Raw genomic sequence first — 27,089 nt, forward strand, 5'->3', positions numbered from 1 at the left:
TTAGTGGTGAATGTTTGGTGGCTCGTTCAACAAGCTGCAGGACGAGACGTGTGTTCATGTTTCTAAGTTATCATCAAGGTTTGATGACGTGGACAGAAGCTGTTTCATTCACTAACGTGTTTAAAAGAGGAAGGTATCAGGCCTCATATTGCAATTTAATTTAACAACTGAGCATTGAACATTTTATATATTTTAAGATTTTATTTAAACATTGGACATCTCGAATGTTGTTTTCATTGAAGACCATGCGCAGAAGGTCCTTGATGTAAGTGTTTTACAGAATAAGGAAAGCAAAGTTTTATTTGTCCCTTTTTTTTTCTTTTTTGCTGATCCGTAAAATGATCCGATCCGTGACTGAAATCCGTGATACGATCCGAACCGTGAGTTTTGTGATCCTAGTTAATCTACAACATAAAGACTGGGTGTGGCAGTGGAGATGTGTGCTGTAACTCCTTTCCTCTGACTTTAATGAACAGCTGTGTCTGTCACACAGCAGCAGCATCCATACCTGTGTCTCCAGACTGGGAGACAGCGGTAAGTATTGATTAGCACAAATACTTAGTGTCATTATATTTAGATGGATTATTAGATCACATGTTGGTTGTATGAAGGGTGGAGGATATTAGAAACAGCTGTGTGTGTTTGTCATGTGACTGAGAGGAATGATGAGAAATAATGTGTTGTTGTGTTTGTGTGAAGGTGTTTCTCTGCTATGGATCAGTGTGAGGACAGAGAGGAGGGAGTCCCTCCCTCTAAAAGCTCTCTGTGTGGGGAACATGACAGCCAGACCAAAGCTCAGAGGTGAGATGAGGATCTCTAACTGTCCATCACTGTTCTCCACCATCATTATTCACACTCAAAACTCTGTGTGTGTTGTGTTGAAGAAAAAAGAAGCAGCACAGACCAGAACCTGGACTCAGACCTGAACCTGGACCTGGACCCAGTTGTATGTCCTTCAGGAGCGACCGGTCAAAGGATGCTGTTGTTCATTTTAAACAAGATCCTTTATCTGATAAAAAGTATGTTGTTGTCAATATTAAAACTATAAATTGTGCAGTATGTTAATCACAGGAAATGTAACTGAATATGTGACCTTTAATAAATGTATCATTGCTGTTTGGTTCAGGATCCATCAGAGACCAGAATCTCCTGGACCTCCATCCAGCTGTGTGTCCTTCAGGAGCGACGACTCAAAGGATTTTATTATTGACTTTAAAGGACGACGTCCTGCTGGTCAGAAGTAAGCTGTCAGTCAAACGTCTGTGATTCATGTCTGAATGTATGTTGTGACTGTTGAACACACTGTTTCTGGGGCTTCACTTATCAAAGCCTGTGATCCAGTTCAAACCAACAAGAACATGTGAGCTGATCAAACGTACTCGTTCAGACTAATTTACATACAGACGAGCCCCCAGATTGCCACATATGGTCAACACCTCCCTCTGAAAGGAGCTTTAATGTAGAGTTACTGTTTATGGACTAAAGCTGCAAAGCAGAAAAATAAAGACGAAGGACGTAATGAGGTTCAGATACTGTAGCGTCCAGGAGGTGTGTGGGAAAGCTTCCCAGCATGCACCAGGGCAACAGGTTTATGGACATAAGTTTCATTTTATGTAGATTCACTGGTCACTTTATTAGGAACACCAGTTCAACCTAATGCAACAACTTTATGATCAATTCTACTTTATGTTTATTATTGAGCTCGCAGTGCTGCTGGTGAACTGGACTGTATTATATTGATTAGTGTTCCTAATATTTTGTCCACCTCATTAACATACATGAAGGAACAAAATCAGTGAAACCAAACAGCTTTTTTTACATTTCTATAATCCACAGTGACAGATCAATAAATAAAGATACAGTTTGGGGTCACGTGATCAACTGATTCACTTCATATGATGATCAATAACAGAACAGACACTGGGAACAGCACCACTTTAACTGAGGTCATTGATTATAAATTAACTTTCAATTGTTGCACTTTTAAACAGCAGAACAGATAATAAACCTCAGTAATGTAAAGTATATTAGAAACCTTAGTAGTCTTAGTTAAATCAATTAAAATGATTGGTATATTAACACAACAGTTGATCATTAATGCAGATTGATTACAGTTGAATGTCATGAACAGTGATCAGTGACAGTAGAGTTGATTTATGTTGCTGTAATCAGTGTTAGCAAAGCTTACAATAACTTAAGCTGTCTGTCCACCGCTTTGACTACAACCTGGAGGATCTTTGATGCGTCGTCCTCAAACTGCAGCACGTCTTGCACTCGCTGGCTGAACTGAACCCAGACTTATTCTACTGCTCTGCTTGGGGCCGGAGCTTCTGGCATGTTGGAGGTTCAGGGCTCTCAGGGGCTTCTCTAGGACTAGTAAAGCTTTACCACTGCAGGGCTCATCTGGGTCTCTGTTCACATCCAAACATCACTTGAAGGACCTTCAGCTTGTGATCGTCTCTGTGTGGAGACATAATGGGCTCTATTTTTCACAGGCTCAGGGCCAGCTGGTCCAAACAGTCTTTATGCAGTTTTCCTGAGGAGCAAGTCTTCTTTTTGTGCGTCTGTGCACAAAAATCTTCTGACGAGGCGACAGGATCGATCAGGATCTACGGTGATTAATGTTCTGCATTTTCTAAACATCAGACTGGAAAACTGTTGCTCACAGATTCCGAGTTTAACAATAAATCGTTTAAAGTACCGCGGCGGTCCTCAGGATGCGTCCTGAGCTCCATCAGATCTGTCCAAACATTTTTATTAAATAAAAGTTCAGTTTAGAGAATCAAAATATTTCTTCTGTCATGCCAGGAGGATCTTTACAGTGAGCTTTCAGTTTTACCACTTACAGTAAAGTAAATATTAGCAGTAATCAGTTCTGCGTGTGGACGTGTGTCCATATAATCAGTGTGTAAAATAGCCAAACAAACAGAGTAGACCTACATCAACATCTTATATGCTGTGAACAAATAAAACATGTTGGTGAAAACATTTTAAAACAGGTTTAAACACAGTCCTGCTTACTTTACACAGCGTGGACACCTTCATTCATCATTTATATATTTGGACAAACTGATAGAACTTGTGCACTTTTCAAACACTAACCAGCTAATTTCCAAACCCAGTGTTGGATGTTTATTTATAGATATTGAAAGCATACATGAGGACTTTCAAATATGCAGATGAGGATAAGAACTGTGGAGTTTAAATGTATTAATTATTCTGTATGAATTGTTTGCACCGGTTTGCCAGCAGCTGCAGCACATGAGAACACATCAGCTTTATTTTCATTCTACCACTGTCAGCATGTTTGGACTGATGTATATTAATATTTGAGGAGTCCTGAAGGTGTATTTTGGAGCTTCAGCTGCTTCACAGAGGTGAACTCTTCTCTCTCACTCAGCCTCTCTCACCGTTTCACCTGCTGCTGTGTTTAAAGGTGATGAGAGGAGCTCATGTGATTGGTCATTATTGAAGCCCACCTGACTCCACCTGCATATACTGCATTCCTCCACTATTCATGTATTCAGTCTCTCCTCCATGTTACGCCTGGCTGAGCTCAGAGTGAGCCAGTGCTGATGGTCGGAGAAATTGTAAAAATGTTTTGGTCACACGCCACACGCCAGGAATTAAGACCTGGATCTGGATGTAGATCTGGATCTGGATCTGCGCCCTGTTTCAGGAAAATAGAGCCCAATGTGAGCTCATTCTTCATGATTCCTCCACAGAGTGGACCAGGAGAGCTCAGAGGTTCCCAGTGATCAGTCTGCCCAGCAGCATCAAACACACCTGGACTCCATATTTATGGTCTGTACATGTACAACAACTACTTTTACATCTGTTCTGTTCACAATCATCTCCAGACTGCACTTTGTAGACCAGTGGATTGTCAGTCTGTCCAACATGGATCTGATGTTTGCTTCATGTTTTCAGTTTGATGGTGTCATTCATATAGTATTCTGTTCCAGCTGCTGGAGGAGAACATCGTCACTTTTGTGAAGACCGAGCTGAAGAAGATGCAGAAGGTTCTGAGTCCAAATTACCCAGAATGCTTAGAGAGTCAGAGGGAGGATGAGGAGGTGTTGGACAGTAAGGAGGAAGAGCAGAGGAGGAGCAGCAGAGACGCATTTCTGAAGATCACACTGCACTTCCTGAGGAGAATGAAGCAGGAGGAGCTGGCTGACCGTCTGCAGAGCGGTAAGAGGATTTCTATAAAGATTTAACACGATGGATAAATGAGACATTTACTGACGTCTCAGGAGATGGAGGGAAATATGTTTATGTACTCATTCTTTTAGTCCAGTCAATTTATTTGTAGAGCAAAAGATCACTGTAGGAACAATTGAAAGTGTTTTACAGAGTGATAAAACAGTAAAAATGAGGTTAGATACAGGCAGACATTACACACACACACGTTCACACACATACAGTCTAGTTAAAAGCTAAACAAAACAAACCACAAATCATCTGCAAACTGTTTCATACTTCAGGAGCGTCAGCAATAAATAATCTGTCACCTGATGGAATGAACTCTGGGAAAGAAGAAGACTGTCCTGGTTACCTGAGAGCTCTGCCTGGCTGATAAAATGGAAGCATGTCAGATACTTTATATATTCAGGGGCCATTTAGTGCTTTATAGATCAGTTCTATAATGGTATCAGGTAGCCAGTGAAGCAGCTCTTTGGTTCTAGTCAAGATACAGACGGCTGCATTTTGGATAAACTGGAGGTGTTGAAGTGATTCAGCAGGACGAGCAGTAAAACAGACGTTACAGTAATCTAGTCTGCTGGTGACAAAGATATGGACAAGAGTCTCTGAATCTGCCTGAAAGATAAAACTACAGATTCTCAGGATATTTCTGAGATGGTGGAAAGATATTTTGGTGATTTTACTAATGTGTGAGTCAAGATTTAGATCAGCATCAATAATAACTCTGAGGTTGTTGATTTGGTCAGTGATGGTAAATGACTTGGACTCCAAGTAGGTGCAGACCTGCTGCCTCTGTGCTCTGACACCAAACACTGATTTATGTTTGTATCTGTTCAGCTGCAGGAAGCTTTTTGACATTCAGAGATCAATATCTTTCCAGCAGTTGATCAGTAAATCTAATAGGTTAATGTTATCCAGAGACAGTGAGATGTACAGTTGGGTATCATCTGCATAACTATGATAACTGATCTTGTGTTTTCTGATGACAGAGCCAAGTGGACTCCATACAGCATGTCAAATCTGTTAGAGCTGAATTTACCCAGAGAAACTGTGACAGTCCAGTGACAGATTTGAACCATTGTGGTAGAGTGTCGCACAGGCCAACCTAGCTCTCGAGTCTTTTAATAAAATGTTAAGGTCGACAGTATTGAAAGCGGAGCTCAGATCAAGCTTAACCAGCACAAAAAGATGTTTTGCATCAGTGATAAGAGTCATTAATAATCTTGACGAGAGCTGTTTCAGTGCTGTGAAGATGCTGGAAGCCAGAAGATAAACAACCTTCTCGATTATGTTACTAATGTTTAAAATGGGTCAATAGTTGCTTAAAATAGCAGGGTCAAGATTTTTGTGTTGTAATAGGTCTAATAACAGAGGTCTTTAATGAATTAAGAAACATTCAGTCTGGAGCGAACAGTTAACAATGGTAAGTATATCATCTGCTAGGTGGCAAAAAACAGATTTAAAAAGGTTGCAGGAAGAGATTCAAGGGGAGATGTGGATGATTTTATTTGGCTCATAGCATCAACAAGCTCCCTGGAGCCCACCATGGAGAAATGTTTGAAGGTGGTCTTAACTAAAGATCTTCTGAAGTCTTTGGGGAAATGAAACACTGAAATATTTGCTTCATACTTCATTCATTGATCTTATTTCTTGTGTGTTCATTCAGGGACTCCTGCTGACAGGTGTCAACGTAAACTCAAGTCTAACCTGAAGAAGAGGTTCCAGTGTGTGTTTGAGGGGATTGCTAAAGCAGGAAACCCAACCCTTCTGAATCAGATCTACACAGAGCTCTACATCACAGAGGGAGGGACTGCAGAGGTCAATGATGAACATGAAGTCAGACAGATTGAAACAGCATCCAGGAAACCAGACAGACCAGAAACAACAATCAGACAAGAAGACATCTTTAAAGCCTCACCTGGAATAGATGAACCAATCAGAACAGTGATGACAAAGGGAGTGGCTGGCATTGGGAAAACAGTCTTAACACAGAAGTTCACTCTGGACTGGGCTGAAGACAAAGCCAACCAGGACATACAGTTCACATTTCCATTCACTTTCAGAGAGCTGAATGTGCTGAAAGAGAAAAAGTACAGCTTGGTGGAACTTGTTCATCACTTCTTTACTGAAACCAAAGAAGCAGGAATCTGCAGGTTTGAAGAGTTCCAGGTTGTGTTCATCTTTGACGGTCTGGATGAGTGTCGACTTCCTCTGGACTTCCACAACAATGAGATCCTGACTGATGTTACAGAGTCCACCTCAGTGGATGTGCTGCTGACAAACCTCATCAGGGGGAAACTGCTTCCCTCTGCTCGCCTCTGGATAACCACACGACCTGCAGCAGCCAATCAGATCCCTTCTGAGTGTGTCGGCATGGTGACAGAGGTCAGAGGGTTCACTGACCCACAGAAGGAGGAGTACTTCAGGAAGAGATTCAGAGATGAGGAGCAGGCCAGCACAATCATCTCCCACATCAAGACACCAAGAAGCATCCACATCATGTGCCACATGCCAGTCTTCTGCTGGATCACTGCTACAGTTCTGGAGGATGTGTTGAAAAGCATAAAGAGAAGAGAGCTGCCCAAGACCCTGACTGAGATGTACATCCACTTCCTGGTGGTTCAGTCCAAACTGAAGAACTTCAAGTATGATGGAGGAGCTGAGACAGATCCACACTGGAATGCAGAGAGCAGGAATATGATTGAGTCTCTGGGAAAACTGGCTTTTAAACAGCTGCGGAAAGGCAACCTGATCTTCTATGAATCAGACCTGACAGAGTGTGGCATCAATATCAGAGCAGCCTCAGTGTACTCAGGAGTGTTCACACAGATCTTTAAAGAGGAGAGAGGGCTGTACCAGGACAAGGTGTTCTGCTTCGTCCATCTGAGTGTTCAGGAGTTTCTGGCTGCTCTTCATGTCCATCTGACATTCATCAACTCTGGAGTCAATCTGCTGGCAGAGGAACAAACAACATCCCAGAAGTCTGAAACAAGAGAAGACAAATCTGCAGAGAAACATCTCTACCAGAGTGCTGTGGACAAGGCCCTAAAGAGTCCAAATGGACACCTGGACTTGTTCCTCCGCTTCCTCCTGGGTCTTTCACTGCAGACCAATCAGACTCTCCTACGAGGTCTTCTGACACAGAGAGGAAGTAGCTCACAGACCAATCAGGAAACAGTCAAGTACATCAAGAAAAAGATCAGTGAGAATCTGTCTGCTGAGAGAAGCATCAATCTGTTCCACTGTCTGAATGAACTGAATGATGATTCTCTGGTGGAGGAGATCCAGTGGTATCTGAGTTCAGGAACTCTCTCCACAGATAAACTGTCTCCTGCTCAGTGGTCAGCTCTGGTCTTCACCTTACTGTCATCAGAAAAAGATCTGAACATGTTTGACCTGGAGAAATACTCTGCTTCAGAGGAGGTTCTTCTGAGGCTGCTGCCAGTGGTCAAAGCCTCCAACAAAGCTCTGTAAGTGCACAAATAGTTATTTATTGATTTATTGATTGATTTATTGCAAAGATATTCAGACAGATTTTTTTCTGATGATGATTTATTAAATATTTTTTCCAAATGTATTCTACAGATTGAATGCCTGTAACCTCTCAGAGAGAAGCTGTGCAGCCCTGTCCTCAGTTCTCAGCTCCCAGTCCTCTAGTCTGAGAGAGCTTGACATGAGTAACAACAACCTGCAGAAATTAGAACTGCTGTCTGCTGGACTGGAGAGTCCACACTGCAGACTGGAAACTCTCAGGCAAGCTCATGTTTGTCTCAACTGGTTTGAGATATTTCTTTAAACTATAAACACCGTACAGTTTAAACTGCCTCTCTCATGTCAGTATTTCAGAATCTCCTCTTCATCAGGATTTTAAATTTCACAGTGTAGAAAATCTGACATGTTTCTCAACTTTAGGTTCATGTGCTGTCCAGCACACAGATATCATCCTTGATATATATAAAGAGGCTCATCATGTTTTGATACCATGTTATTTATGTTATCAAATTACTGTTTATTCCGATTAATTGATTATTAACTGTCACATCTCCGACTGGTTTTGAACAGAACAGCAAAGATAGTGTTATATCATCGAAGTTTAGCCTTATTTTAGCACAAATGTTATTTGTCTTGTTGTTCATTATTCACTTTCCAGACTGACTGACTGTAACCTCTCAAAGAGAAGTCTTGAAGTTCTGTCCTCAGTTCTCAGCTCCCAGTCCTCTAGTCTGAGAGAGCTGGACATAAGTAACAACAACCTGCAGGAATTAGAGCTGCTGTCTGTTGGACTGGAGAGTCCACACTGCACACTGAAAACTCTCAGGTCAGGATTCATCAACCTGTTCAACTGATCACCATTTAAACTGTGATTTATATGAGTAGACACCTGGACATTTTCTCTACTCAAATTATCTTCAGACCAGTTGTGTGTTTAGACCCTGTGAATAACTTTCTTTAAACATATTTTCATTAGTTTTGTTCTGTCTCTGGTGTTGGAACCTGAAATACCAGAGAGGAGTATTAAGATTCATAAACTGAATGAAGAACTGTGTAACTGGCCCAAAGTAAAATACATACAGTTAGCCAGTGAACAGTTTTTGATGATCATAATTTTTACTCGCCATGGTGTATGACAGTTCACCCCAGCTGTGGTTATCCATCATTTAATTCTTGTTTTGTTTCAAACAACCTTAAAACTCTGGATGTTACTGAAACTGAGTGAGGGAGTCAGAAATGTTTCCTTACTGTTAGTTTTTACTTTTATTTCCACAACGTTCAGACCGTATATACCACATTAGTTGGGATTCCTGTTCTGTATTCGACTGTGAGCATCTGAGACGGAGTCATTTATCTCTGTGACATGTTGGATGTTTGATGTTCTTACAAACTGTAGTCAGTCTGTCACCTGCAGCCCTTCATCTAATCAGCTCACTGTGGCTGTTTCTACTTTTTCTATTCTTTTATTTAGACCTGTTCTTATGCAGTGAAGACTTAGCAGTAGGGGTGTGCCCAAATACAAATACATTATTTGGCAAAGCACAAATAGTGGGTTTTTTACAAATGTTTTTTTCATACAGATATTTCAAAAAGTATTTGTTTTCAGGAAGAAAGAAAGAAAAAGTGAAAAACCATACTAGTTTATTCATGAATACTTATTGTAACACTTTAATTTTCTAAAATTAAAAGCGTAATAAAAACAAAAACAGGATTTTTAAGCCTCTTTCCACTTTTATTCAAATACAAATACAAATAATTTTTCTGCCTCAACAAATACAGATACAAATACAAATACTGGGCTCTCCACATATCCCTAGTTAGCAGTTGCCAGCATCATGTTTACTAAGGTTACAGGAGACTGTAGCTACTTCATAATAAGAGCCTTACAGCTGTGGACCATTTGAATTGTTAAGTAGTGACTGGAGGTGTTAAGTTGTGTTGTTTTGTGTCTGCAGGCTGTCAGGATGTCTGATCACAGAGGAAGGCTGTGCTTCTCTGGCCTCAGCTCTGAGCTCCAACCCCTCCCATCTGAGAGAGCTTGACCTGAGCTACAATCATCCAGGAGCCTCAGGAGAGAAGCTACTGTCTGCTGGACTGAAGGATCCACACTGGAGACTGGACACTCTCAGGTATGGACAAACAGGTGGACACTCTCAGGTACGGACAGACAGGTGGACACTCTCAGGTATGGACAGACATGTGGACACTCTCATGTATAGACAGACAGGTGGACACTCTCAGGTACGGACAGACAGGTGGACACTCTCAGGTATGGACAGACAGGTGGACACTCTCATGTATAGACAGACAGGTGGACACTCTCATGTATAGACAGACAGGTGGACACTCCCAGGTATGGAAAGACGGGTGGACACTCTCAGGTATAGACAGACAGGTAGAAACTCTCAGGTGAGGACAGACAGGTGGACACTCTCATTTATAGACAGACAGGTGGACACTCTCATGTATAGACAGACAGGTGGACACTCTCAGGTACGGACAGACAGGTGGACACTCTCAGGTATGGACAGACAGGTGGACACTCTCATTTATAGACAGACATGTGGACACTCTCATGTATAGACAGACAGGTGGACACTCTCAGGTGAGGACAGACAGGTGGACACTCTCAGGTACAGACAGACATTATACATAATTAAATGTATTCACAGATATTGTTTTATTTGTGGAGTTTGTTTGTGTATTTGCAGATCTGTTTTATATTTGCAAAATATTTTTGTGAGTTTACAAATCTGTTTATGTATTTGTGGAAAGTGTTTGTATTTACAGATTACACATTTACACATAGATTGTTGATCTGTTCACACAAATCATGAAACAAATCTCTCTCCATAATGACGGTAAGCTGATTTTTCAGTCTTATTGTTATTTCTGCCTGTTTGCTGAGGTCTTATCTGCTCAGCATTAAAAAGTCTAAACAAACTAATACTCCAGTATGACAGCTACATCACAGGCTCATAACCCTCAATTTTATTCATTTCTACTGTAGTTCGTTTTCTTAATGATCTCAATCCCTTTATTATATTTGTGAAAACTAATAAAGGACAATTTCACTGCTTGTTAACATCCAGACCACATTAGACCAGGTCCAGACCACATTAGACCAGGTCCAGATCACACTACACCAGGTCCAGACCACATTAGACCAGGTCCAGATCACACTACACCAGGTCCAGACCACATTAGACCAGGTCTAGATCACATTAGACCAGGTCCAGATCACATTAGACCAGTTCCAGACCACATTAGACCAGTTCCAGATCACATCAGACCAGGTCCAGATCACATCAGACCAGTTCCAGACCACATCAGACCAGGTCCAGACCAAATTAGACCAAGTCCAGATCACATCAGACCAGGTCAAACCACATTAGACCAGGTCCAGATCACATTAGACCAGGTCCAGACCACATTAGACCAGGTCCAGATCACATTAGACCAGGTCCAGACCACATTAGACCGGGTCCAGATCAGAGATCACTATACTTAGACCTGTCAGATCTGGACTAGATTAACACAGAGACTCATTAAAACACAGTTTCAGATTTGTGAAACCTTTATTCTACATTCTTCAGAGGTAGGTCGACAGCAGTTATAACTTATATCCCTCAACAGATGTTTAGATTTCTTAACAGAGAAATAAATTATTGTTTGAGATTAAACTTGGTAGATATTTGTGTGTTTTTCTGAGTACGTTTTACTTTTTTTAACTTGTACTATTTAAGTATATTTACTTTGTAATTGAAACAGAAATAATACTCCACCTAGACAATAACAACAGGCTACATCTTGGTTTCAATATTTACAACAACTTGTTGTAACTTTTTTTTTTCTTAATTTCAAACTGCAACTTAAAAGTATAAAGTAATAATTTATCCTCTGGAACAATGTGCCGTTGCAGGAACTGGAATAAATTGTGTAAATTTAGTTTGAGAAGAACTTGGTTGTGCCTGGTACATGGCATACACTGTAAACAAACCTGATCCATTAAATCTGTATTGTCACTGTGTTTTCTATAACGAGTAGAAAGGAAATAATAAATCCTAAATTGTTAGTGGCAGATGTAAAAAGGGAGAGAAGAAGGAATAACATAAAGAGTGAAGGAAAGGCAGTGAGAAATAATAGCAACAGACAAGTAAACAGGAAAAGCAGAGAATTGGAGGGAAAAATAAAACAAATTAGAAGGAAAAGGGAAATAAAAAGGGAAAAGTAGAACGACAGATAAAGAACAATAGAGACAGGATGGAAGCTGTGCATAAGAATATGAGAAACGCAGGAATATGGAAGAGAGTAGATAGAAAAAAGGAGGAAAAACAAGGAAAAAAGTAAAAGATAGAAAAATAAAAAGTAAGATAACAACAACAGGTTCAACAGGTAAAGGGTTAATAATGATGATAATAATAATAATAATAATAATAATAATAATAATAATGTAGTTATTTCTTTATATAGAATTTTAAAACAAATGTTACAAAGCAATAAAAAGTTAAGACAATAAAATAACTAGTGTCGACTCAGGCAGAACAAAAGGGACGTGATACACACTGGCTAATGACTAGGGTGCTGTGCAGCTCTACAGTATTAACTCTCTGGATAATGAAGTCATGAGGATCATGTCTGCAGGCAGGTCAAAGGTCAGGTGAATAGAGAAAGTAGGAACACAATAAGGACAACCGGTGGGCAGGAGGAGAATAGCAGCGTCTGAAATGATGGAAAATGTTGGTGGACAGTCAGTCAAATGTAGAAAACTGTAACAAAGTACTGAAAGAAAGCTCTTAATAGAAATGTCTTCATATATATGTCTAGATATATATATATATATATATATATATATATATATATATATAGATATAGATATAGATACACACAGGCCTCGGTAAAGGCTTTGGCAAAGTGAGGAGACTAACATTGGCAGAAGCAGTAAGAGACGTCGACGTTGGCCAGTTAGAGGAAAGATGACAGAACAACAGTAAGAGTTTAAAGAGTAAATGAAGCAGTTGACCAGTTTATGAAGATGTTTTGATTGTTTTTAAAAAGGTAAAAATAACTTTTCTACTTTTGTTTTGAAGTGAGAAAGAGGAAACCTTCATGGCAGTCAGAAATGAAATGCAGAGACGTGAACTTCTACTGTAAGTTTCAGATAACAAAGGCCGGGTTGTTGCACCACTGTTAATCATTAACATTGCCTTTTTCACAAGTAGAGTAAAAGCTTTGAGATCATTAAGAAAACAAACTACAGTAGAAATCAATAAAACGGAGGATTATGAGTCTGTGATGTAGCTGTCATACTGGAGTATTAGTTTGTTTAGACTTTTTAATACTGAGCAGATAAGACCTCAGCAAACAGGCAGAAATAACAATAAGACTGAAAATCAGTTTATCATCAGTAAAAAATATGCTTCAGTTAAAATGCTCCAAACCTGAGGACGGAACGAGTCATTTTATCTCAATGAAAATCGTCTCCTTCAAGTTTATGACAAACTGCCAAAAACGAGCCAATGAGATGCAGCAGTGAAACAACAAGCGTTTAAACAGCTGATCAGTGTTTAAACAGTCAATAATATCCAGTAAATAGTGAAGCTGCCTGTTTCATTACTTTACATTCATGTCATAAATATACAAATGTCAATTAGATAATAATCTGCACGAGAAATGAAGAAAAAGAGAAAAGAAATCGTTTATAATAATCATCTGGAGTCTCATTTATTAAACAGGATCCACACTAAAAGTTAACGTGCGCATGAAAGCACGTATATTTCCCTTCATAGATCACCGTGGAAATGTGCGCACGTAGATCAGCCTCATGTCCCGCCTCCACGCGCCCACATTCAACCCTAAATGGTCGATGCAAAAGCCTTCATGAATATTGATGTTCATGTGTCTCTTTCAACGCACCAATCAGTCTCTTTGTCTTTAGACACCTGACCAATCAGTGTCGAGAGTCAGCGTATCGGACCCGCCCACGTCACTCGCGCTCAGCAGCAGCAGAGGAGGGACCGCAGCAGCCATGAACGGACTTTTACTGTTTTATTTCCACGTTTTCAGACGTCTTGAACTTATGTGTGTAACCAAAACAAGCATAAACAACTTATGGTAAAGTCAGACATCTCTGGTTAAATGTTACCCTGCAGCGGGCCAGCTCCCAGTTAACCAGTATGAGTCGTTTTTACACCACACACTCAATATCTACTGTACAATAAACACTGTAGTGGTTGATATTGACATACAGGTGTTTCTCTAACTGACACAGTGAGTGCAGGTGGTGAAGATGTGGCGGTGAGTGTGTGTGGCAGCCACCGCGGTGTCTCCAGTGTCTCTGCGCTTAACAACACACATAAACTACACGGGAACTAAACTCATACCTGCTGATATATGCACAGTATAACCAAACATTAAACATCTATCAACACTCTGTCCTGCAAATATGTTTTAGTTATGTTTGTTTAAGTTATTGATGTCATCTTGGATTTCTACAATGGATGATGATAATGTCATCAGTTAGTTAACGTGTCTGAGGTGAAAATGAATCAGTATATTCACACTGAGCTCCTATCAGAGAAAGGAAAGCCAGACTTTGCAGAATCCTGCCACATCCTGACATCGTTCATTTCAGCAGCTGCTGCTCCGGGTGAGACAGCGCTGATGAAACGTTGACTTTAAGATCTGACTTGTTTTATATCTTTTCATATTGAAAGATGTTTATGGAATAATTATGGCTGACTGCAAGCCCCAGTACAGATAACACTGCTGGTTTGAATGTTCATGATAACGTGGATCAATAATTAATGTTTGATATGAAGTGAGATTAAATGTGTGAGAGGATTATTATACATCTGGCTTTAATTCACCACCTCACCATCTGTCGATGATTTCCCGTCTTGTAAATGTTGGTACGCCTGCTCAGAGTTTACGTACAGCTGCACACATTCTCCCAACAAGTTTGTTTTTATAGATCATAACTTTGTGGGAAGTGGCGTCGCCTCTTTCAGCCTCTTTCTTTTTTACGCAACGATTATAAATGAGACCCTGCTTATAGTGATCAGTTTGACCAATTTGATCCATTTTCTTGTTTGCACGTTGCAGCTAAATGTAGCAGGCAGCTGTCGTTTACGTGATTTTATCATTTGAAGTTTTGCACTCAGCAGTTTATCTTTGCAATCATTTTTATTTTATATGAAGTATTGATTTGATCCTTTGTCTCAGAGCTGCTTTGGTTTCCTGTTGACTGAACTAAAGGAACATAAATCTCACTCAGCTTGATATTGATACTAAATGTTTACATTTGATTCACTTTTTTTCTTTGAGAAAAACATCAATCTAGAACCTAATCTATCAATGTATTGATGGAGAATTGATTGAGAATCAAGACACACAGGTGGACACTCTCAGGTGAGGACAGACAGGTGGACACTCTCAGGTACAGACAGACAGGTGGACACTCTCAGGTATAGACAGACAGGTGGACACTCTCGGGTGAGGACAGACAGGTGGACACTCTCAGGTGAGGACAGACAGGTGGGCACTCTCAGGTGAGGACAGACAGGTGGACGCTCTCAGGTACAGACAGACAGGTGGACGCTCTCAGGTACAGACAGACAGGTGGACACTCTCAGGTACAGACAGACAGGTGGACACTCTCGGGTGAGGACAGACAGGTGGACACTCTCAGGTGAGGACAGACAGGTGGACGCTCTCAGGTGAGGACAGACAGGTGGACACTCTAAGGTACAGACAGACAGGTGGACACTCTCAGATGAGGACAGACAGGTGGACGCTCTCAGGTACAGACAGACAGGTGGACGCTCTCAGGTGAGGACAGACAGGTGGACACTCTCAGGTGAGGACAGACAGGTGGACACTCTCAGGTGAGGACAGACAGGTGGACAGTAAATCAGCTCAAACTCTTGAGACTGCAGCTGATTGTCAGCTGTAACCATCATGCAGGAATGTTCCACCTGTGTGAGAGGAAATAACTTGTCAGTCGTCCAAAGATTGTTGAGGAAAGACAAACAGAAACAGGCGGTTTATCATTTTCATGTTAGTGTGAATCAGTTTAAACAGTCCTGTCATCTGTTCACAATACAAACTGCTGAGTCTGACAAGAAAAAGTCTCATTGTTGACATGATTTGACTTTGAGACGCCTGTTTCTGATTGGCTGAATGTAGCTGCTGTCGATAGTCGCCGTGTGACGTGATGTGATGGACGGTTGTGTTGCCTAGCAACAGCAAAGCAGCTCAGTGTGATGAGGATCAGAGCTGCTTTTTCTAGAGTGATGTCATGTCCATGTTTGCATGCTGAAAGAGAACGTGCTGCTCTGACCCCCCTCCTCCTTTCAGGCTGCAGCCTGCTGGAGTCCGATGGTTGACACCAGGTCTGAGGAAGTGTAAGTGTGTTTTTCATTTCATTCATCAAAACAAAGCTCATTCACATCCTACTAGGATGAAGATGATGTCATCATCAAACAGATGATAGATCAATAACTGCAGCTGTATTGTGTCTCGTTCTCTCCATCAGATTTCTGTCGACTCACACTGGATCCAAACACAGTAAACAGAAACCTCAAACTGTCTGACAACAACAGGAAGGTGACACGTGTGAAGGAGGTTCAGCCATATCCTGATCATCCAGACAGATTTGATGACCGTCAGCTGCTGTGTAGAAATGATCTGACTGGTCGCTGTTACTGGGAGGTCGAGTGGAGAGGAAAAGTTTATATATCAGTGAGTTACAGAGGAATCAGCAGGAAAGGAGACAGTGATGACTGTTTGTTTGGATTTAATGATCAGTCCTGGAGTCTGATCTGCTCTGATGGTCGTTACTCTGTCTGGCACAATAAGAGACAAACATCCATCTCCTCCTCCTCCTCCTCCTCCTCCTCCTCTGTCTCTAACAGAGTAGCAGTGTATGTGGACTGTCCTGCTGGCACTCTGTCCTTCTACAGAGTCTCCTCTGACACACTGATCCACCTCCACACCTTCAACACCACATTCACTCAGCCTCTGTGTGCTGGGTTTATGTTCTGCTGGTCTGGTTCCTCAGTGTCTCTGTGTGGTCTGTAGGAGGAAGAGTCTCCTCCTGTTAGAGAAACTTTCTCACTGCTGACCAGATAGTTCAGTCTGTACAGGATCACACACAGCTGATGGTATTTAGTACCAACATGATCTCTCACTGCTTGTAAATGTAAACATGGTTTCCACATGATTGACAGTTTGTTTGTAAAATGAATCAAATGATAAACTGAGTCCAGTCGTTGTTGTTTTCTGTTGTTAGTGTATTAGAAAGGCTTGAACTGTAATGGGATAATGGGAATGGGATCTTCACAATGTTTAGTTATAGTTCTTCTAGTAGTTTCATAGTAACTGTGTTACCTGATTCCTTCACTTATTTAGAGATCACATGACAAATGATGGTCAGAACAACAGGCCTCCTATTGGCTGGTTAAATGAACACCTCTAATGGTGAAGGCTGAGGCTCAGCAGCTGGAGTGTGGCTGCTTTTATGCTGCGTTCATATCATATTGGAATGATGCTAATTATGAGATTCTGACTTGTAAATAGAATTCAGGTCAACATTCAAGTGGTAATTATGAAGTGGAAAAGCTGAAAGCTCTGATATTTACTGGATATGCTGGATTATTGTCAATAACAGTATTTTTGAGCCTCATTCCACCAACTTTGTAATCATGCAGCCGTCTTGATTTGTTGTGTGACATGAACGCTGGCAAGTTGTAAACATGGGAATCTTTCCCGCCTCTCAGCAGTCGTAGTGAAGCGTCCAGCTGGACAGAAACACGACTCCACATGAATCATAATGTATAACTGAATAACTTGTAAGCTGCTGGTTTGTGATGAAACAGCTGCTGCAGGTTGAAGAAACGTGTTTCCTGCTGTAATAAAGACTCGAAGTCCTGCATCTCTGCAGTTTGTGTTGTGATACTTGCAGCTCCACGTTGTTGTGGAGGAATATTGTGATTATTATGTAATAATGTGTAATATGTTATGGCCTGGTTATTAAAGTGAAGAGAAACCGTTTAGTAAGTGTGAAACATGAAATTCAAACTTTAAACACATCTGGAGACTCAGACTTTATTGGTCTGAAGCAGCTGAACTTTCTCTCTGCCCAGGAAATAATCAAAGGAATTCAAATATTTGAGTCAACAAGACAAAACTGAATCTGTCCAACAGTCGTACAGAAGCTCAGAAATATTAACTGCTTTTCCAAACCGCTGTCAAGGAAAATTAAACTTTGATCTGTCTTAAAACCCAAAATGGCCCCAAAATAAACAAGAAAAGCAACAATATGTTTGTATTTATAAAAATTCATTTGTTTTAAATACTTCATATATTTTTCAGCAATAAAGAAAATATAAAGAATTTCTAAATTAAAAAAATACCCAAAAGATTTAAAAGTTTCCCAAAATGTCCCTTAACTTTCCCCTTTCACAGCAAATATAGAAAATGACATTTCAACAGGTAAATATGTGCATTTTAGAAACATTCCTGAACAATGTTTACACACAAAAAACATCCATCAAACATCAATCAGATATATATATATAGATATAGATACACACAGGCCTCGGTAAAGGCTTTGGCAAAGTGAGGAGACTAACGTTGGCAGAAACAGTGAGAGACGTCGACGTTGGCCAGTTAGAGGAAAGATGTCAGAACAACAGTAAGAGTTTAAAGAGTAAATGAAGCAGTTGACCAATCTATGAAGATGTTTTGATTGTTTTTAAAAAGGTAAAAATAATAATAATATATTATATGTGTTGTTGTATTGTGGGTATTTCTAAAATCCTGGCTACAGCCCTGAATATATACACCAGAATAATGTATTACAAACAAACAATGGAGCAAAATGAATACGTAACCATGGAAACAATCCAAAAGAAGAATCCGGTTGGATGCATGGACAGGTGTTTGCTCCTGAGAGAGACAGTCACAATATATTCAGTTTAAAATGTGTAAAAGAAGAGTAAGATCTGTTGAGAAATGTGTTGAGCGGATCACAGACATCTGAGTGTGCAGCTTGTTCTGCTCTGTGATATTTACTGACAAAGATCTCAAACATTACTCAGTGAATTAATGGAGCATCATGCTGCTGTCAGGGTGGATGTTCTCTCTCTGTTTGGGTCTGTTCAGGTCCAACACAGTCTGGATCAGGTCTAATTATCCTCAGCTCTGTTTCACATCAGGACTCTTTATTTTTAACATTCATTGATGCATGTTGGCTTCAGGAAGGTTCTCCATGGGTCAGTCTCAGACCTCCAGTCTGATAAATGTTTTCCATCCTTACAAGAAGAAAAAACAGCAGAAAACACTGAAAACTGTTTTTACATGAAAAGAATCAAATGTAAAGATTTGGAATATATTTGCACAAAGAATCATTTTCCAGCATCTTCAGTCTGTTCTGTTCTATATAAATTATTAGTCACCTGCTGCCACTCAGAGTTAAACTGACTTGTAATTGACATGAAACACAGCTGTAAATTCCTCCACATGTGCATCACGAGGCCATCTAGTGGACTGATAGTAGAACAACAGCAGCTGATTGCAGCTTTCATGGAAATCAAATGAATTGAACAGACAGACAAACATCCTGATATTAAAATACAAAGCGAGACAGACAAACACTGTGAAGGTATTTCAACAATATTTCCAACATCTGGAGGCTGACAAACATTCTGTCTGACACACAGTCGTTCTTCATCCTCCCACCAGATGGAGCCAAACTCAACTTTCACATCCTACACATAGTGTCTGGAAGAACATTGTTCTGATCATTTCTGTCTGGATTGATATGGATATTAGCAGCATTAATATCAATGCAGACACATGAACTTTAAAGAAACTTGGTTCAGTTTTACTGGATGAAACAGTTTGTGACAGAGAACAGAGCTGCTTGTCTTCATACAGTGAAGTTGGTTTCAATCAAAGATAAACAGCATGTTCTCTCACATCAAAAGGATTATGTGCAATGAAATAAAAGATCAATCCACAATAATTACAACTATCAGCTTCATTTGTTTGACAAACATTTCATCAATAAAATGCCATTTTCACAACCTGTAATTTCAGAAAACTTGATGAACTTTTGTTGATTTATGTTGATTTGATTCAACAGAACCGTTTTGCTTGAGTTCATTAAAGTCTCCTCAAACATGTTTTAACACCTGTGGCTCTAATCTCGCAGGTCACGTGATGGCGCTGTCGCCTTATTTGATCTTTAAAGTTTATAAAATAAGAGCTCCTCCGCTCAGGTCTTTTACTGTGAAAGGTCAAACAGGAAACGCTTATTTTAAAGATGGCGGCGGCTCTTCACGCCGCGAACAGTTCTGTGTTTTTCGCGCCGTTTTGTCGGTTTGCTGCCGGTGATCTCGCGCAGAAAGCTTCGGTTTAGACGACATGCGGAGCGCGTTCCCGCGCAGACTGACCGGATGCGGCGCGTGAACCGGACGTTGGTTTTATCGCTGCTGATCGTCAGCAGCTCGGTGTTCCTGCTGTTTCAGCTGCACTACTACCGGAAATACGTCAGCAAGGTGAGACCCTCCCCCACTGTAAACAACAACAAGAAATCAATAAACAACCTGATCGTCAGCTGGAGTCTGAACCATGAAGCAGGTTCAACATATCCAGCTGGCTTCACTGAGCCTCACATCGTCCGTCCAGAACCAGAACTATGAAGAACCAGAACCAGAACTATGAAGCTGTTACCAACCAGCTCAGTCAACTCTGGTTTAACAGCTACGAGCGCGTTCATGTGAAAGAGGCGGGTCGTTAATAACGAGCGCGTTCATGTGAAAGAGGCGGGTCGTTAATAAGGAGTGACGTCATCAGAACCATGAATGAAGTTCTTCATATGAGATGAGATGAAACAGTGAAACCAAGAACCTGCAGATTCAACCAAGTGAATGTAAACGAGCCTGTAATCATACAACAAACACTAGAAATCATAAATAAATCAAATCCATGTAGGAATTATTCTATATGACTGAAGTATAGAGGGAGTATTTTCACTGTTTACAAACCATCTGAATATGTCACATAACAAACTTAAAGTAACGTCAGACTGTTTCTGCTGCTGAAGCAAAGAGTGTAAAAGTATTTAATGACTGATGATTTATAATCATGGAGCCAATTAACAGTGAGGATTATTGATCTCTGGTGTTTATCTGCAGTTGTCTGATGTTATTCTGACTGCAGCCATGAATCAGAGAGTAAAATCACTATTAAACTATTAAAATATGTGTTTAGTGTCGTAAACGATCTCCGTTTGTTAGAAGCTCTGATTTAAAACCAGAAACACAGAACAATAAAATGTTTCTACTGATCTATAAAAATATATATTGATCTTTTTTACTTGTGACTTTATTGTAACTCGGGACTTTTGTCCATGTCGGGATCCTGTAGGAAGGATGACGCTTTATTTCCAGTGATCTGATTGGTCAGATAAAACACTGCTTACATGATTAATAATTAATAATTAACCGTCTTCGTTTTGATCCTGAAACAACAAATTAAAGTCAACAGATTTAATTTGTGACATTTTAAACTCTGATTTCCCATCATGCCTCTCCTCTGCAGCCTGGCCCTCACATCCTGAGCCGAACAGGTCACCTGACCGCCAGCGATGTCCAGTGGGTGAGTCAGTGCTAATGTTAGCATCACTGCTAACTGTGATGCTAATACGTTAAACCTGTAAGTGTTGAATCCTCTTTGGTTTTTACATTTTCACACTTTTTCATGAAACTGTTTCGTCATCCAATCGGCTCCTCCCTTCCTGTTATGGCAGCCGTTACCATAGAAACCATTGTCCTGTGTCTTATGTCTTAGCAAACAGTGAAGAAGTTTGTGGCGTTGGCGCAGCACTTCAGGCTGCCGCTGTTCCTCGCCGACACCGCCGCGCTGACACTGCTGTCCCAGGATGCTTTGCTGCAGCGCGACCGGCTGGTGCGAGAGCCGCACTGCAGCTTCCTGTGCTCTGGCCGGCCAATCACGTCCTTCGCTCTGCACGCCAACCTGTGGAAGTACGATGTGAGTCTGTGATGTGATCATGGTCCACAGAGAACCTGCGACTGGTTTTACAATTAAAACTATAAATATATTTTATTTTGCATCTCTTCATTTACTTCATTTTGGTTTAATATATGACTATATTTGAATAATGTGTTTATATTTAAATGTTAAACTGTATAAGTTTGTCTTCCATCTGTTTAAATGTTTTTTGTCCGTCTGTCAGCCCGGCTTCCTATTGGCTGCCGAGCAGAAAGGCTTTGAGTTCCTGGAGCTGCGAGGAGAGGACCCACGATTGGCCAGTTTGGACACCCTATCAGGAGAGGACATCCCCTTGCACTTCCTGCTCCGCCTCCACGGTTACATCATCCAGGTGGGTGGGGCCACTACCTGCTGACACCCGCACAGAATCACCCAGCAACCACCTAGAATCTCCTAGCAACCACTTAGAGTCACCTAGAAAGGAATAAGAATCACCTAGAAACCACCAAGAGTCTCCTAGCAACCACCTAGAGTCACCTACTAACGAATAAGAATCACCTAGAAACCACCAAGAGTCTCCTAGCAACCACCTAGAGTCACCTAGTAGCGAATAAGAATTACCCAGAAACCACCTAGAATCTCCTAGCAACCGCCTAGAGTCACCTAGTAACGAATAAGAATTACCCAGAAACCACCAAGAGTCTCCTAGCAACCACCTAGAGTCACCTAGTAACGAATAAGAATTACCCAGAAACCACCAAGAGTCTCCTAGCAACCACCTAGAGTCACCTACTAACGAATAAGAATCACCTAGAAACCACCAAGAGTCTCCTAGCAACCACCTAGAGTCACCTAGTAGCGAATAAGAATTACCCAGAAACCACCTAGAATCTCCTAGCAACCGCCTAGAGTCACCTAGTAACGAATAAGAATTACCCAGAAACCACCAAGAGTCTCCTAGCAACCACCTAGAGTCACCTAGTAACGAATAAGAATTACCCAGAAACCACCAAGAGTCTCCTAGCAACCACCTAGAGTCACCTAGTAACGAATAAGAATTACCCAGAAACCACCAAGAGTCTCCTAGCAACCACCTAGAGTCACCTAGTAACGAATAAGAATTACCCAGAAACCACCAAGAGTCTCCTAGCAACCACCTAGAGTCACCTAGTAACGAATAAGAATTACCCAGAAACCACCAAGAGTCTCCTAGCAACCACCTAGAGTCACCAAGTAACGAATAAGAATCACCTAGAAACCACCAAGAGTCTCCTAGCAACCACCTAGAGTCACCTAGTAACGAATAAGAATTACCCAGAAACCACCAAGAATCTCCTAGCAACCACCTAGAGTCACCAAGAAACGAATAAGAATTACCCAGAAACCACCAAGAGTCTCCTAGCAACCACCTAGAGTCACCAAGAAACGAATAAGAATTACCCAGAAACCACCAAGAGTCTCCTACCAACCACCTAGAGTCACCTAGTAACGAATAAGAATTACCCAGAAACCACCAAGAGTCTCCTAGCAACCACCTAGAGTCACCTAGTAACGAATAAGAATTACCCAGAAACCACCAAGAGTCTCCTAGCAACCACCTAGAGTCACCTAGTAACGAATAAGAATCACCTAGAAACCACCAAGAGTCTCCTAGCAACCACCTAGAGTCACCTAGTAACGAATAAGAATTACCCAGAAACCACCAAGAGTCTCCTAGCAACCACCTAGAGTCACCTAGTAACGAATAAGAATTACCCAGAAACCACCAAGAGTCTCCTAGCAACCACCTAGAGTCACCTAGTAACGAATAAGAATTACCCAGAAACCACCAAGAGTCTCCTAGCAACCACCTAGAGTCACCTAGTAACGAATAAGAATCACCTAGAAACCACCAAGAGTCTCCTAGCAACCACCTAGAGTCACCAAGAAACGAATAAGAATTACCCAGAAACCACCAAGAGTCTCCTAGCAACCACCTAGAGTCACCTAGTAACGAATAAGAATTACCCAGAAACCACCAAGAGTCTCCTAGCAACCACCTAGAGTCACCAAGAAACGAATAAGAATTACCCAGAAACCACCAAGAGTCTCCTAGCAACCACCTAGAGTCACCTAGTAACGAATAAGAATTACCCAGAAACCACCAAGAATCTCCTAGCAACCACCTAGAGTCACCAAGAAACGAATAAGAATTACCCAGAAACCACCAAGAGTCTCCTAGCAACCACCTAGAGTCACCAAGAAACGAATAAGAATTACCCAGAAACCACCAAGAATCTCCTAGCAACCACCTAGAGTCACCAAGAAACGAATAAGAATTACCCAGAAACCACCAAGAGTCTCCTAGCAACCACCTAGAGTCACCAAGAAACGAATAAGAATTACCCAGAAACCACCAAGAGTCTCCTAGCAACCACCTAGAGTCACCTAGTAACGAATAAGAATCACCTAGAAACCACCAAGAGTCTCCTAGCAACCACCTAGAGTCACCAAGAAACGAATAAGAATTACCCAGAAACCACCAAGAGTCTCCTAGCAACCACCTAGAGTCACCTAGTAACGAATAAGAATTACCCAGAAACCACCAAGAGTCTCCTAGCAACCACCTAGAGTCACCAAGAAACGAATAAGAATCACCTAGAAACCACCAAGAATCAGAGTCACACAGAATCAGCAGAAACAACCTTTAGGAACATTAAGTCTTGTAATATTGTAGTTAATGATGTATTTTGTTCCAGGTGGTGTTCCTGTACGAGCGTAGTGGGAACTACCTGTGGCACGGAGCGCTACGCCTCAAAGCAAACATGGACCGAAGTTTCGCTCCTTTCAAACTGCTTGACTACGGACGCCACGCCGGATCCTACGACAGGTCTGAGTCTGAAAACACGCATGTTCATATAAATATAAGCAGGGATTGGTATCACAGCATGATTGAGGGCAGTTCTGTTGGTCCTGATGTGATAAAACTCAAAGACTGAAGAGTTATTTTCTGCCTCTTTGATCTTAAAATCTGTGCAGTGATCCTCTCACAATTTAAAAAAACAGCATTTTCACCATTTTGTGACTTTGTAACTAATATTGTAAATTATATTTTTGAACAGGTGTTAATGTAACATGTGATTCATGTGTGATGTCGCCCCCTGCAGGCCGGAACTGGTCCTGACGGTGCTGGACGGCCTCGACGTTCGAATCCCACGCAACGTTTCCCGCTTCCTGTCTGAGCAGCGACACGCCCGCTTCCTGGAGTGCCGTTACCGTGACGCCCGCAACTTCCTGCAGGTCAAACAGTAAACTGAGCTTTTATTGTGAAAGGTTGGAAGGGAAACGGGGATGAAAGAGGAAAGAAGCGTTTTAGAGATAAAAAGTGAAAATGTGAAAAAGTTAATAAAAACTGAATTTAAATATCAGCTGCTGATAAAGTTTTAAATTTAAAAATATTAGAAAAACAAAAGCATTTATGTTTAGAAACAGCAAATGTGTCTGCATATTGTATTGGTGCAGATACAAAAAAGGCTAAAACGGCGCATCAGATGGCTACCAAAAGTCATCTCTCACTTGTCAGCTGGGCATGCCACCACATACTAGCAGGAGGAGAAATAAGAGGAAGAAGAAAAGTGAAGAATGATAAGTGTGAAGGATTATCAGAGTTGTGTTTTGCACTTCCGTTCCAGGAAACCTAATAAAACCCTCTCTCTCCACTGTCTGTGAATGCAGCTCTACCCTGATGACTCGTCTCCGGACGCCGTGGACTTTCGGCAGAAAGTGAAATCTTTGCTTCATTTGGCTGCTCGAACACTCGCTCACCTCGACATCCCGTTCTGGCTCAGCAGCGGCACCTGTCTGGGTAACAAGCTAACATGCTAACATCTCAGCAGAAAACACATAACACGCTAACATAGAGAGTGTGTTTATTTACTGGAGACGTTCCCAGACAGGTAGATTTGTCCCGTACTCTCTCTCTCTGTCTCTGTCTGTCTCTGCGGGTGTCTCTCGCCCCCTGCAGGCTGGTTCAGGCAGTGCAGTATTATCTCGTACAGTCGGGACGTCGACATCGGGATTTTCATCGTGGACTTCAGGCCCGACATCGTCGCAGCGTTCAGGGACGCCGGCCTGTCACTCAAACACAAGTTTGGAAAGGTGAAAACATTATTTTTGTAATTCTTGTCTTTTTTGGTGTGTTTCTGTCACCTTGTAAAAACATTTTGCAGCTGATATGACATTTTAAAGATCGTTAACTTTATGTTAAAGAGCCGTAGTTCAGTAAAACAGCAAACTAATGCGTCGGATGATCAGGATGATGGATCGGGGTGGTGGATCAGGGTGATGGATCGGGGTGGTGGATCACGGTGATCGACTGAAATTCAGTTTTGGAGATAAAAATCCATCTTTCATTACAGCTCAGAGGGATTTTTAGAGAAATCTAAACAACTTTTGGTGAATAAAAAGTCACAGATATGTTTAAAATAGACTCAGTGTTTATGAATATTAGTCAGAAACAGAATACACATCATTAATGCTGCTGTGTTATTTTATTGTGATAGTGTGTCTTTTATTTTGAAGTGCAGGTGGAAGACAGTCTGGAACTTTCCTTTCTGAGCGACAACGTCAAACTCGACATTTTCTTTTTCTACGAGGACGGAGACGTCATCTGGAACGGAGGAACGCAGGCGAAGAGCGGCAAAAAGTTCAAGTAAATAATGTTTTATATTTTCTGTTGTAAGTTTCCATAACTCATCTGCCCTTATATATATATTATATATGTCACCTGTCTTTATATATATTATATATGTCATCTGTCTTTATATATATTATATATGTCATCTGTCTTTATATATATTATATATGTCATCTGTCTTTATATATATTATATATGTCATCTGTCTTTATATATATTATATATGTCATCTGTCTTTATATATATTATATATGTCACCTGTCTTTTATATATATCATATATGTCATCTGTGTATGTCTTCCTTCGTTTCTGAAGTTTTTGTTATAAATAAAGTTTTTTTGTTTTTTTTCGCCAGGTACATCTTCCCTCGTTTCTCGCTCTGCTGGGCGGAGCTTCTCGAGCTGAAAGTTCGAGTCCCGTGTGAAACACTCGACTATGTGATGGCGAACTACGGCGCCTCCTGGAGCGTCCCCGTGAGGAGCTGGGACTGGAAGTCGTCACCTAGCAACGTGCAGGAAAATGGGGTGTGGCCTCCTGCGGAGTGGGAGGAGCTTATTCAAGTTTACTGAGAGGACACAGACTGCAGAGATGTGACTGAAAATTAAAGTAACACTGAAACTACAATAAAGACAAACTGAAAAGACACAAAGACGTTGAGTTGTTTTTATTTATTTATTCATTTTGTGCTAATTCATAT

General features: G+C 41.0%; 2 protein-coding genes across 2 annotated transcripts in view; both read left to right on the forward strand.

Moving 5' to 3' along the window:
* LOC122968122 (NACHT, LRR and PYD domains-containing protein 12-like) overlaps positions 1 to 27,089 on the forward strand; it is a 311,421-nt gene continuing 284,332 nt past the window's right edge. The window contains exons 1-8 of the mRNA XM_044333107.1: positions 1 to 801; positions 885 to 1,019; positions 1,127 to 1,240; positions 3,726 to 3,804; positions 3,966 to 4,194; positions 5,873 to 7,676; positions 7,792 to 7,959; positions 9,654 to 9,762. Coding sequence (XP_044189042.1) covers positions 713 to 801; positions 885 to 1,019; positions 1,127 to 1,240; positions 3,726 to 3,804; positions 3,966 to 4,194; positions 5,873 to 7,676; positions 7,792 to 7,959; positions 9,654 to 9,762 — 2,727 coding nt within the window. The 5' untranslated portion in view covers positions 1 to 712. The remainder of the gene's footprint in view (positions 802 to 884; positions 1,020 to 1,126; positions 1,241 to 3,725; positions 3,805 to 3,965; positions 4,195 to 5,872; positions 7,677 to 7,791; positions 7,960 to 9,653; positions 9,763 to 27,089) is intronic.
* Positions 19,989 to 27,035, forward strand: fktn (fukutin). Its single transcript, XM_044333149.1, has 10 exons — positions 19,989 to 20,261; positions 21,307 to 21,363; positions 21,556 to 21,756; positions 21,962 to 22,108; positions 24,456 to 24,586; positions 24,864 to 24,996; positions 25,432 to 25,561; positions 25,721 to 25,854; positions 26,283 to 26,407; positions 26,748 to 27,035. Exons 1-10 carry the CDS (start codon positions 20,160 to 20,162, stop codon positions 26,959 to 26,961), a joined length of 1,374 nt encoding a protein of 457 aa, XP_044189084.1. The 5' UTR covers positions 19,989 to 20,159; the 3' UTR covers positions 26,962 to 27,035.

The sequence above is a fragment of the Thunnus albacares genome, chromosome 18 (assembly GCF_914725855.1).
Source record: "Thunnus albacares chromosome 18, fThuAlb1.1, whole genome shotgun sequence".
Taxonomy (NCBI): domain Eukaryota; kingdom Metazoa; phylum Chordata; class Actinopteri; order Scombriformes; family Scombridae; genus Thunnus; species Thunnus albacares.

What these genes read in the sequence shown, in the direction of transcription:
- fktn (XM_044333149.1), top strand. Translation starts at nt 20,160, where the DNA reads ATGCGGCGCGTGAACCGGACGTTGGTTTTATCGCTGCTGATCGTCAGC. An exon ending in CCAACCTGTGGAAGTACGAT is followed by an intron (nt 21,757 to 21,961) that starts GTGAGTCTGTGA and finishes TCCGTCTGTCAG; the next exon opens with CCCGGCTTCCTATTGGCTGC. An exon ending in CAGCAGCGGCACCTGTCTGG is followed by an intron (nt 25,562 to 25,720) that starts GTAACAAGCTAA and finishes CGCCCCCTGCAG; the next exon opens with GCTGGTTCAGGCAGTGCAGT.